The sequence below is a fragment of the Rousettus aegyptiacus genome, unplaced genomic scaffold (assembly GCF_014176215.1).
Source record: "Rousettus aegyptiacus isolate mRouAeg1 unplaced genomic scaffold, mRouAeg1.p scaffold_m13_p_5, whole genome shotgun sequence".
NCBI lineage: Eukaryota > Metazoa > Chordata > Mammalia > Chiroptera > Pteropodidae > Rousettus > Rousettus aegyptiacus.
In genome coordinates, this window is record NW_023416308.1 from 89,760,006 (window position 1) to 89,772,559 (window position 12,554).

The following is a 12,554-nucleotide window of genomic DNA, read 5'->3' on the forward strand; positions in this document are numbered from 1 at the left end:
TTTTATCTTCTGGTTTGCACTTACTGATAAGTCTGAGTTCATATCTTTGTTTTTTGAACGTAATATATCTTTTTCATTAGACTGCTCTTAAGGTTATCTCTTTATCGTTGGTTTTTAGTGATTTGATTATGATATGTCTTGGATATAAGTTTTTTAGGTTTACCTTGCTTGGTTTTGTTGAGCTCGTAGGAGCTTAGGGTTTATAATTTGCACAAAATTTGGAAGATTTTTGGCTTTTAATCAAATATTTAAAAATATTTCCCTTCATCTCCCATGACTCCAGTTATACATATTCAAGAACTTGATTTATTCAGGGGATGTCTTTAGCATGTGTCTGCAACAACTCCCTAAAGCAGAGCCCTGGTGACCTTCCTATTTATGTAAATAGCCATGACCTTTCACCCACTACAAGTAACAAGGTCCATTTGTGCCTTTGCAGGTGATCTTGGTTTTATGACAAAATATATAATTTGGAATTTTCTGATCTTAAACATCTAATCTTAGTGAAAAGAATTAACATGAAAATTTTCTCTTGGATATACCTCTAAGGCTCAAAAATATCAATTTAATAAATAGATACTGTTGGTAGTAGCAAACTCATTATTTAATTGAATGTGACATTAATTCTCTTACTATCCTTTGTCAAATCACTCTTACTCTCCAGTGCAGGAATCACAGCCATGGCCTCCACCCCTCAGGATTTGGTCGGCATGGAGTCTGTGCGCATGAAAACAAAGAACTTGCCAAGGCAAGAGAAGCTGTTCCTCTTATAGAGGACTCTAGTAACTGTGATATTGTAAAAGCCACTCAGTAAGTATAACCAGTGCTTTGTTTAATCTTGCATTTTGTTGAATTATAATAATATATGTGTATGTATACCTTCCTCATTTCATACTCCAGTGCTAGTATGTTTGTCATACCAGCTTCAGAGCACTGAAGCCAGTGCACCTTACCTTTTTATTGCCAGTCTCTACCATTGGATTGTGAGCAGCTTCTTAGCAAAAGCGTGTCTTTTTCATCTTTGTAGCCCCAGTGCTTTTGCACAGTTCCTGTCTTGTATTAGGGGCCCAGTAAATGTTTGAGTGAATGATTTTTAAATGACACTAAAACTAAACTCTGTGTTTGAAACACAAATCTGAGTCTTTTAAAATGTACTACACCTAAATATGCAAATGTGTTAGAAAAATATCATCTCATACATTTATGGATATCTTAAACAATCTATCGAGTACTTTCTATGTACCTGTTTTGCTGAGTACACTAGAAGAAAGTCAATAAAGTAGAAATAGGTGTTTCTTGACCACTCGAAACATATTTGTTTTGCTTAAACTGAAAATGAAAGTATGCTTGAAAGTTTCCCCTTAAGATCTCTATACATGGATATTTGCATTAAATCATTTCCAACATTTTCACTATTGTGGATCTCATTGATTAACATCTGCTCTCCATTTTGCTGTTGAACTTATTTTAAAATGTTTTGTCTATCAAGTTACATTATTTCATAATTCATTTTCTCAGTAATCAAATATAAATTTGCCCATCAGAGCGTCTAATCAGCATGAAAGGAACTAATGTTAACCACACTAACTTGATATGATTTCTGTCAAAAGCTAAGGTTTTTGGTGATTAATGAGCTGTTTGGCCTTAATGTAGACTGATGTATTAGTTTTGTTAAAAAATACTTGACAGTTATTTGGGTGTTCTAATTATTATTTTATATGAACTCTAGAGGTCCTGGGAACCATTACTTTAGGTGAATATTATTTGATATCGTTTATATTATATATTTTTATGAAGATGAGAGTGTTCTTAAGGAAAATATTTGCTTTAATTAGAATGGAACATTTAAATGTTTCTCTGCTACTGGTAAATCTCTATTATGATAAATGTGAGAAATCAGGCTATACTCCTAGGGAATGTCAGTAAAAATTAACATTTTATATCTTTCCTAAAATTTCTTTCAGGAATTCTTAAGTGGACCTTCTTAAGTGGTTGTGGGAAGATCTTTAGGAATATTTGGGAAGGATAAAAGAGAGCTAAGATGTATGTTTGCATTTTCTAAATCACCAAAATCCTAATCAGTGTGTACTCTTGTTATATTTCTTACATAAAGAGATTATTTCTTTTTCAATAAAATGTTAAAGTTGACATTTAAAAGATGAAGACTGGAAACATCATTATCAGCAGTTCACTCTAATTAATATTTTCACGGGTATCTTTATCTTTAAAAAAAAAAGCCAAAAAAAACAAGCACACACACACTTTTTGGTGAGGCAGAAATGATTTAATTTAACATTAATGGGAAACAATTCTGTCATTTGGTTTGATTTTGACCCTTGAAGGCCTATTGAAACTTTCAGGTTTCTTTAAATAGAAATAAGTTTCAAAGAAAGTGCTAACTAGTCTGTTGGGACTTAATAGTTTCTTTTGAGGAGAAATAGTATTAATGGGTGATTTAAAAAGTTATTATAGCATTAAAAAGAGAGATTTCTTGCCTATTTCTCATTCCGATAGTCTATTAAATAACTCTCTTACGTTTTCCTCAAGTCCATCCCTCCTTCCATTTCTATTGCCTCTTTCACTTTAGGTTCTCATCTCCTCTCACCCGTATTTTTTGCAAGAGCCTCTAAACTGGTCTCTCAGTCTTCGCCTCACCCTCTTCTAATTAGTTTCCATACTGCCACTAATGTCATCTTTCTTAAAACTGAAAAATCTGAGTGCTTTCCTCTTTAAAACTTTCAGTGGTTTCCCTTTGAGTGATAAAGTCTAAAAACTTTAGAGCATTGGCAGAGAAGGCCCGTGCAGTTTTTGCCTGCCTCTGCTAGCCTCATCTCTTGCCATTCCCTTTCTTATGTTTTATGCTTCTGTAGTGTTAAATTGCTTATGTATTTCTCTGAACATCTGTGCAATTTCACCTCTCTGATTTTTGTGCATGCTGTTCTCTCTGTCTGAAATGCCCTCTCTCCAGCCTACAAAACAGCCCATATACTGTTTCATCCTCTTAAGGAAGGTCTAATCATTCCTTCATTTGCTGCACCTTTTACTATGTTCATATTTTATTGTTGAATTTATCCCATTCCAAGTTTGCTTTTATCCTCCATTCCTTATTGTGAGGTTATTGCATGGGCTTGGTTTGATTCAAGGAAAAGATTATAGTCAGGAATCAGCACCATGAATTCTTGGCATATAGAGGAGGGTCATATGAAATTTATTGAAGGAGGACAACTGTGTATGTTAAAATTTATTTAAGAAAAGCAAGGTTAACTCCAAATGGATTAATTTGATCAGTTAGTAAACCAGGTTTACTTTTGTTGTTTGTCTTTACAATTACAATATGCCTCTTTATGTATATCTTTGTTAATTATTGTATTGCTGTGCTAACTGAAAGATAGACTGGATAAAGACATGATAAAAGGAAGAAATTTTGATATTTAAAATTATTTTAATGGTATCAATTATGTCTTTTTCTTTTTATTCTTATTTGAGATATGGGATTTTTGACCGATGTAAAGAATTGGTAGAAGCAGGATATGACGTCAGGCAACCAGACAAGGAAAATGTGTCACTCCTTCATTGGGCTGCTATTAACAACAGGCTGGATCTTGTAAAGTAAGATGAGATATATGTAGATTAATTGTGTATTTGTAATTCTGGACCTCTCCATTTGTCCTTTTCTTCAAGTCCAACTATGAATGTTGAACCATCTGTTATCTTTTATTGTAGATGAATGAATACCTGAAGAAACTTTGTGCCACACACATAAGTTATCAGAGCGTTGAAAAGGACCTTAGAAATCATCCAATTCAAGAGTCTCATTGGCCCAAAAAGGAAAATTAAAGATAAAGCCACAGGGGCCCATTATAAAGTTCAGGCAATGAAATGGAGCTTCTTTTCTTTTTTCATGATCTGTCCATCATTTACACAGGAGCCTAGCATTTTACTGGGCCCCAGTAAGCCCCTTTCCAAGCCAGGATCATTTTTTTTATTCTTTTATTTTAAATTTTAAAAAGATAGACATTTATACAATCCATAAATTGTTCCCCCCAATTATTCTAGCACTCATCTGGCACTACACACAACCATAACAATAATAGTTACTATATACCCTATACTATACTCTAAATCCCCATGACTGTTTTGTAACTACTAATTTGAACTTTTTTTTTTTTTTTTTTGATAAGAAAAAGCGTAACATAAGCTTTCTCGGGATAGAACAAAGTTAACATGTAGTTTAGAAGAAACATTGAAATATTTTACCCTGTAATAATACCAAGAGGAATGGATAGATAGGAGAATAATTTAACCTTTTTTTAAACTAAGTATGGAATACATTTTTAAGTAGGCATGTATTGGATTATATAAAATATTTTCTCTTTATAAAGCACTATTGTCTACCCATTGTTTTTTTTCTTTGTTTTATACCCTAGCATGTAAAATATATGTGTGTATGAATGTGTATATATTTTGTATTATGCATATTTATTAAGAAAATAAAAATATACTTAGATTTAAAATATACTAAGGTTTAAAATAAACACACATACAGGCAAACTCCTTTTCTGTGAAAATAAACTGGTATATTGTTTCAATAATATATGTGAAACACAACTTTGAAATAATGAGACTAATTTCTATAAACCACAGAAGACAATGTCTCTTTACCTTATAGATTCATTTATACAGTGTATCACCTCTATGCCCCCAAAATAGAGAGTAAAAAACTCAAAATGTCTAAGTTTTATGAAAAGATTTTGAATTAATTTTTAACTACCTACTTTTAGAGTTCATTCCCACATTACAGTGTTAAAAGAGACATAATTTCATCCTTCTTCTTGCAAGTTAGGTAGAATATCTGTGTGATGCTAAACCTTTTGAATATAAACCATTTCAAAAGTGTGGTAGTTAGAATATGGAAAGAATAGTTATCACGTGTTTGTTATGTAAGTTATAATGGAATGCTCATGACAGCAGGAGTAATTACTTATATTTTAAGAATATTTCACTAGGGATCTGTTTGATGCTGTTATGTGAATCTTTCAGGCTTCTGTCGATCTGAGTGTTTTTAGAGAGGAATATTATTATAATTTCTGTTTCCCAATACATTTATTACTAAGAAAAATTGATGTTTCATGGTATGAATTTTAAGTTTTACATCTTATTTTTATTTATGTCTTCTTTTAACAGGTTTTATATTTCAAAAGGTGCTGTGGTAGATCAGTTGGGTGGAGATTTAAATTCAACTCCTCTTCATTGGGCCATCAGGTAAAGGTTTCTTTAAACAATGAAATTGCTGTTGAAAATTGAAAGTGACTTAAGTTTATTTTCTGAACATTATAGACCAGCATTTTTCAATAGAATTTTCTGTGATGATGGAAATGTTCTATTCTGTGTTATCCATTACGGTAGCCACTAGCCACAATGTGAAATGTGAAATGGGGCTAATACAACTAAGGAATTGAATTTTAAATTTTATTTAATTTTAACTAATTTGAATTTAAATAGCCAAATGTAGCCACTACATTGGAAATTGCTATTAAAAACCACTTGAAAGGCTTTTTTCCCCCTTCATTAAAAATAAATAAATACAGCTCTAAAGAGTTTCCACAGATGATGTTTTTTGTGTTTAAATTAGGGCTCCACTATGATGCTCAAACTGAAATATGTGCATTATACTTTCTTTTTTATAATCAAAATAAATATCTTTTTGTATTTGATCCCATGGATGAAAGCAATAGGCCACTGAACTGTAAACTCAGTCAGCTCTTTCTGGTATATGTTGGCTGTCTGAAGTGGAAGTTAATGAGTGCCTGTCTTGAGACTTAACAATTTCTTAAATTTTCTTTTAACTCCATTCACTGTGGTTGGTAGTTCATGTGAACCTGAAACTAAACTGAAAAATTATTTATTTAAGGCAAGGAGTTTAATCTTTCTCCATAGCCAAGAATTTCGAAGAATCTAGGGTTAACCTACTGAGGTATAGTGCTTTCTGAGGAAAATGAACCATATTCAAGTATAAAAATATGTAGTTCCTAGGAATAATATTTATACAGTATACCTGCAGTCTGTGAATGTATTACTGTAGCATATCTGGCTCATGATTATTTTAAAGTAGCAAAGTGAAGTCTAAGTGGTATTAAAGTTTAGATTTTTAGCATTAGTCATGTAAAATCTTTATTTAACCTGGTAGCAACATAAGGTTTAAGGTAGGTCGGGAGGTTATTAAGTTTGTTACCTGCACTCAAGAAGGACTGTCCAGATATTTTTAAGTTTGGAGCATCTAACTAAAATATGTTTAGAGACTATCCAGAGTTTTAAATTTTACTGTTAAGGAAATACTTTTTATATCTAACCAAAATCCCTCATGTTTTAGGAATATTGGTTTTTCCTTGAATATTTTTTTATTTTACTGCATGGTACAGTATAATTTTTATTCTCTATTTACAGACAAGGGCATTTACCTATGGTCATATTATTACTACAGTATGGTGCAGACCCCACCCTCATTGATGGAGAGGGATTCAGCAGCATCCACCTGGCAGTATTATTTCAACACATGCCCATTATAGCATATCTCATCTCGAAAGGACAGGTGTGTTTGAAATGTATCTTATACTCCAGCTGTTGTAAATCTGAAGGTGATTATTAGTAGTGTGTCTTTGTTTTTAAAGTAGAAGTTGAGAATATCCAGATATTCAGATATTAGTCTCAGTAGGTCTAACTAGTGAATACTGCTGGTCTAGCTTCATTGGTGCAAGAAGATCAAGTCATTTAGCTCAGTGACACACAATAGATGTTTCTGAAACTTGTAAGACTGTAATAGTTTTTCTTATGACCCTAGTAATTTGCAGAGTTTGTCAAAAACATGACTTCAAAGCCTGGTTGAATGTAGAAATGGTAGGTAGATCACCCATCATTTGCTTTCATTGTTTGAATCCAAATGGGGGACCAATTTGAGTATATGCTTCTTATTGTTCTCTAAAGTAATTCCATGAAAAGCGATTTACTTTAAGAGGCATCCATTTATGGCACAGGTTAAATTATAGGTTGTTGGCAGTGGGAGTTTCACTGTCATCTATACTTGTCTGGGATATGCTTTCTGTTACCAAAGTAGTTTATATATTAGCAGACTCACCTGTTAGAGGTGTGGAAACATGTTTGTACTAATGCTGTGGGGATGATTGTGTTCTTTTTAAATCAGCCCTTTCTCTCAGACTTAGCCAGTTAAAGTAGAATATAACCTCCTGGGGTTCACTTTGGAAAGACATTTAAGGAAGAGTCCTTTTTGTTTCTCTTTGGGCTCTTCCCAAGCTGTGTTCCTCCAAGGCCCATGAGAGTCTTTAGTGACTGAAACTTCCTTTGACTTGGTTGGAACCACTGTTGTATACCTCAGAGCTGGGCCCCTTTTATTAAAGGGAGTGTATCCTCATGGAGATGTGATTTCCTTTTTTTCCTATATTCTAGAAGATGGAAAGGAATTTTTCATGTGTTACTCTTTAAAACATAAGTCTAAAAATACAGTGAGTTGCCTCAGAAGATAGGGAGTTCACTATTACTGGAAATGTTTAAGTAGAGACAAGATGACTTAGTGTAAGAGATGATAATATGAATTAATGTCAATTAAGGTCTAAACTAGATGACTTCTAAGGTCTCTACTTTTAAAGTCACATATTTGATGGTGATTATTGTTTTTCTTTTTCCTTTAGCTCCCTTCCATTCATATTATAGAACTTTAAATCATATATTCAGATATTCCCATTAAAAATATTTTGTAGAAATGAATAGATTTTTATCCTATGGATGTTAAGTAGAACCTTCTCTTATTCAAGTGATATTTGAACCTCCTTATAGACATAATGGTAGTGTTAAATGTATTAAAGAGATACTTCTATTAAGAAAAGAGAATTTTGACTTGGTCTACAGTTACGCTGACCGACTTTTTTTTTTTGACTAGAGTGTGAATATGACAGATTTAAATGGGCAGACACCTCTTATGTTATCAGCCCACAAAGTACTTGGGTAAGTGAGTTTAGCTGAATTGTATCATTCTGAGTTTTGGTTTCAACACTTTCTTATCCGTGTATATAAATCTTAACTATCTTAGTCTATGTGAGATGATACTACATTCTGAAGAAGAAAATAAGATTTTCTACCCTGTGACTGTGTATGGACTTTTAATGTCATTGTAGTTAGAAAAGCACCATTGAAATAAGTTTTCTCTTTTCTGATAGCTTAGGGAAAAAGTTTGAAAGCTACCAAAAGAAAACTTTACAGAACATGTAGATTCCATAGCATATATTTGTTAATGTCACGTACATTTCTAAGTTTGCATTTTAAAAAATGGTGACAAGTTTAAGTGTTCTCATAATTTGAACTCTAGACGATTAATCTGCTTTCCAGAAAACAGTAAATGTTGAGGTTCTCTGACATTGTTGACTGCTCTGAAAATATTGCAGCTGATTTATGAAAATAGTTTATATATTCACATCTTGTACTTATGGATTTAAGTTTTTCTGTGTATTTATTTTATAAACACATGTGACTAGTGACCACCCTATAGTCCAACTTCTGGTATTCTATTCAAATACATGCTACAGTTTTCCCTTTATCAGTTTGTTTCTAATGTCGTACTTAATTTCTGATTCTGTTTTTACTTAGGTCTTCTCTCCAAGGAACTTAGTTCTGATACTATTTCTTTTTTGTTTATGGAGTGGTAGGGCTGGGAGTAGAATTTTGTTAAAAAGCATTTTTTCTTCTTTGCTGAAACCTAAGTCAGGTATAGTGTTTAAAGATCTCGAAAGAATAAAGTAGAATATTGTTTTATTAAAAGAATCTCTTGAGTAGTCATGAAGGAAGGGAAAGTACTCATGATACAGCAAAAATGTTTCATTGAGTTCTGCCATCTAGTCCATAACTTTCTAAGATAAACAAATATTTTAGGACATTATACTCACTCTGTTTAAGAATTGGTTAGCAGGAGAATGTGCAGTTAGCTTTTGGTTTATCTCTTCAAATATAATGTACATTTAGTTTATAATTAGATAAATAACAGAGCATTTAATATTGACCAAATTTAAATTCACAATTTAAAAAAATGCTAATAGAACCAGAACATGAAAGTAAGTTTGAAAAACAAAAGTAGTTATTCCACTGTATTGATGTTAAAATTGTATTATCAATATAGCAGACTATCACTTAATAGATGTCTTTTTTTTTTTTTAATGCATCTCTCCTATTAGCACTTTGACTAGAACTCTTCGTAAAGAAGTTCCTCAGTTTTCAGAATGCTTACTGATTGGTTAATTGATATATTACCTTAAAAGATTCGTTGTTTACATTTACCCCTCTAATCATTCATCTCTCTAATATCCCTTGGATTTTTATTGTTTTGAGACAGGCCAGAACCAACTGGATTTCTTTTAAAGTTTAATCCTTCTCTCAATGTGGTTGATAAAATACACAAGAACACTCCACTTCACTGGGCAGTTGCAGCAGGAAATATTAATGCAGTTGATAAACTTTTGGAAGCTGGTTCTAGCCTGGATATTCAAAATGTTAAGGTATGACCAGGTATTTATCTCCCTTAGTCTATTATATCTTCAGCTAGAGGATTGATAAATTAACCTAAAGGTAATCTATACGTGTGTCTTCAGTTACCACAGGATAGATATAAACAATAATATCTGGTTACCCTCAGAATAAATATATCGAATCTGTGGTTTTGGTGATTTTTTAATAAAATGATCAGTACCCATACCATATAGAAAATATAATTGAACTTTCTTTTTTTTTTAAAGGGAGAAACACCTCTTGACCTGGCTCTACAAAACAAAAATCGGCTCATTATTCACATGCTAAAAACAGAAGCCAAAATGAGAGCCAACAGGAAGTTCAGACTTTGGAGGTGGCTGCAGAAATGCGAGGTATTTTCATATGAGCCCGACATTGTGGGCTATAAGAAGAATTGTTTTCTTCATTCATTTTTGTTTTTTAAGGCATTGGGGAAACCTGGGAGTGCTGCATTTTTTCTGCCAATTATATCTTTCCCACGCATTCCATCACTCAGAGTTGGAAATTTGGCACTTTCATTGGCAGTCGATTGTTAGTTCTCATAAAACTACATGTTTCCTTGTGAATATGATGGTGCACATCTCCATTTAATTGATGAGTCGAAACACAAATAGTTTAGATTCCTAGGGAAGCAAAAGGGAAAATACCATTACAAGGAACTCATTCAGAATGTTTTGTTGGAATCTGGAGGAATTAGACTTTGAAAATGACAGCATTGCAAACTTCAAGCATGTGATGTTGCTTCTTAAAAATCCGGAATTTTAAGAAATGAAATAAAATTTTATTTCTTTATTTATTTTACTCAGCAGTTCGTCTGAGTGGTGCTCTTTTCTAAACTTAAAAGTGAACTGAATGAAAAAGTTAGGAATTTTAGCTTGTCCTAAGTCATAATAGTGAATATAATTTAAATTGTTAAAATGGGGTATTGAATTGATTATACTGTTTTTGATGTTTCAAATATGATAGATAGCATCATCTTATATAATAATGATTAATAATTATACTTTCAGAATGATCCTAAATGAACAGATATCAGATTTCTATGGTGAGGGTCATCTGAATATAATACTTATTTTGCATTTAGGTATGTGGAGGAAGAAAGAAGTAACAGTTACTTCTCAAGTCTCCTTTGCCAACTCCATTGCTTCTCCCCTATTCCTTATGGTAGAGTGCCCCAGGATCTTATCCTTGGACCTCTTTTCTATCCATTCTTCCCTTGGCGATTTCATGCACTTCTGTGGCTTTTAAGATGCCATCTATATGTTTACAACTCCCAGATTTATCTCTCATTCAGACCTTTCCAGAGTCATATATCCAGTCACCTACTTGACTTATCCAGTTCAGTGTCCAGGAGGCATCTCCAGCATAGCACATTCAAAACTGAACTCCTGTCTCCTTCCTACCTCTCCCCAACTAGTCCATCCAGTTTTTCCTTTCTCAGTAGGTAGGAATTCTAGCTCTCTAGTCATCGTCGCCTTTTCTTTCTTATAACACGTATCTAGTCTATCAGAAAAAACACATTGGCTAGTTCTGCCCTCAGTATATATTTAGAATCTGACCCCTTTTCACCACTCCACCAACGGCATTTGTGGTCCAGCCACCACTGTCTTTCATGCGGATTGCTGTAGTTGTCTGCTGTCTCCTTTCTTCCACGCATCTCTATCTAGTCTCAACAGAGCAGCCAGCTGAATCTTTTAAAATGTAAGTCAGATCCTATCATTCTTCTGCTCAGAATGCTCTGATGTCCCTCTTTTCTCCCAGAATAAAAGCCGAAGTTCTTACAATGGCTTATAAGGCCCTATGTGATCCAGCTTTTTATATATTATAAAATTCATTTAATACATTTGTCTAGTCTATGGCCAGGCCACTCTGAACGTGCCCAATCTTGTCTGATCTCGGAAGCTAAGCAGGTTGGGCCTGGTTAGATAGGAGACCACCTTGGAATACCAGGTGCTGTAGGCATTTTTTGTTTTTTTTTGTTTGTTTGTTTTTTTAAATTTGTCTATCTTTCCCTACTCGAATTTAAGCTCCATGAGAGAAAGATCTTAAATTCACTGATATGTCCTGAGAGCCTAGAACAGTGCTTGCGTGCAGTACGCACTAGACTATTGCATAAGTGAATAGCGTGGCTCGTCAAGGAGCGTTATATCTCGTGTTAAAATTTTGAGATCCGTATTTCTTTTTTCTGTTCTAAAATTACATTGCATGTAGATTCTAAGTTTACCTTTTTTTTAAAAAACCTAACTTGCTCATTTTGCATTATGCGAATTAGAATTGGAAGCATTTTAAAGATTTGATATCATCCTTATAATATGACTTAGAGGAGTAAAAAGTGAAGCTAAAGCAGGATATATGTTCTCCCTTTGCTGTTGAAAAAGCCCTGCTTGATTCCAAGATCACGAGTATTATTGTGAAGGGACAGCATTGCACAGAAATGCAGTGCCTGGCTTCTGTGCAGACAGTCAACACCATGGTCCATAGACTTTCGTTCTTTTAACTTTGCCTGAATAAACCAATTAGCATTCTGAGGACTAGTTTCGGTCTTTGGCCTCTGTGTGACATTTGACACTGAGAACAACCCACCTCTTGAAACTGTTTCCCTGGCTTCTCTGAAACCTTTGTTTCTCCTGGTTCTCATCTTCCCTTTCTGGTCACACTGGCCATTCAGCTTTTTTCCCCTTAAATATTTCTGTTGGCCAAGATTTTGCCCCTTTCTGCCTGCACAGTCCTTGGAATGTTATTTGTTCATGGCTTTACCACCTACATGCTGATAAATTCCAAGTTTTCTCCTTAATGGTAGACCTGCTTTTCTGATTACCTCCTGGATAACTCCTAGATGTACATAGGTATCTAAAATCCCACATGCCCTAAACTCATCTTTTCTGCAAACTCAATCCTTTAACCCTCTTGATTAGGAAATGGCACCATCTAGTGCCCAAGTTGGAACTCATGGTCTCCTCATTAAATCTGGAGAGTACAGATTTTTG

General features: G+C 33.7%; 1 protein-coding gene across 4 annotated transcripts in view; it reads left to right on the forward strand.

Moving 5' to 3' along the window:
- ZDHHC13 (zinc finger DHHC-type palmitoyltransferase 13) overlaps positions 1 to 12,554 on the forward strand; it is a 45,506-nt gene that overhangs the window by 11,415 nt on the left and 21,537 nt on the right. For 2 of the 4 annotated variants that reach the window (XM_036220926.1, XM_016164939.2), the window contains 7 exons: positions 665 to 810; positions 3,487 to 3,609; positions 5,185 to 5,262; positions 6,445 to 6,589; positions 7,952 to 8,016; positions 9,395 to 9,557; positions 9,795 to 9,920. In XM_036220926.1, the coding sequence (XP_036076819.1) occupies positions 6,461 to 6,589; positions 7,952 to 8,016; positions 9,395 to 9,557; positions 9,795 to 9,920 (483 nt within the window). In that variant the 5' untranslated portion in view covers positions 665 to 810; positions 3,487 to 3,609; positions 5,185 to 5,262; positions 6,445 to 6,460. The other 2 variants (XM_016164941.2, XM_016164940.2) reach the window with 2 other exon arrangements.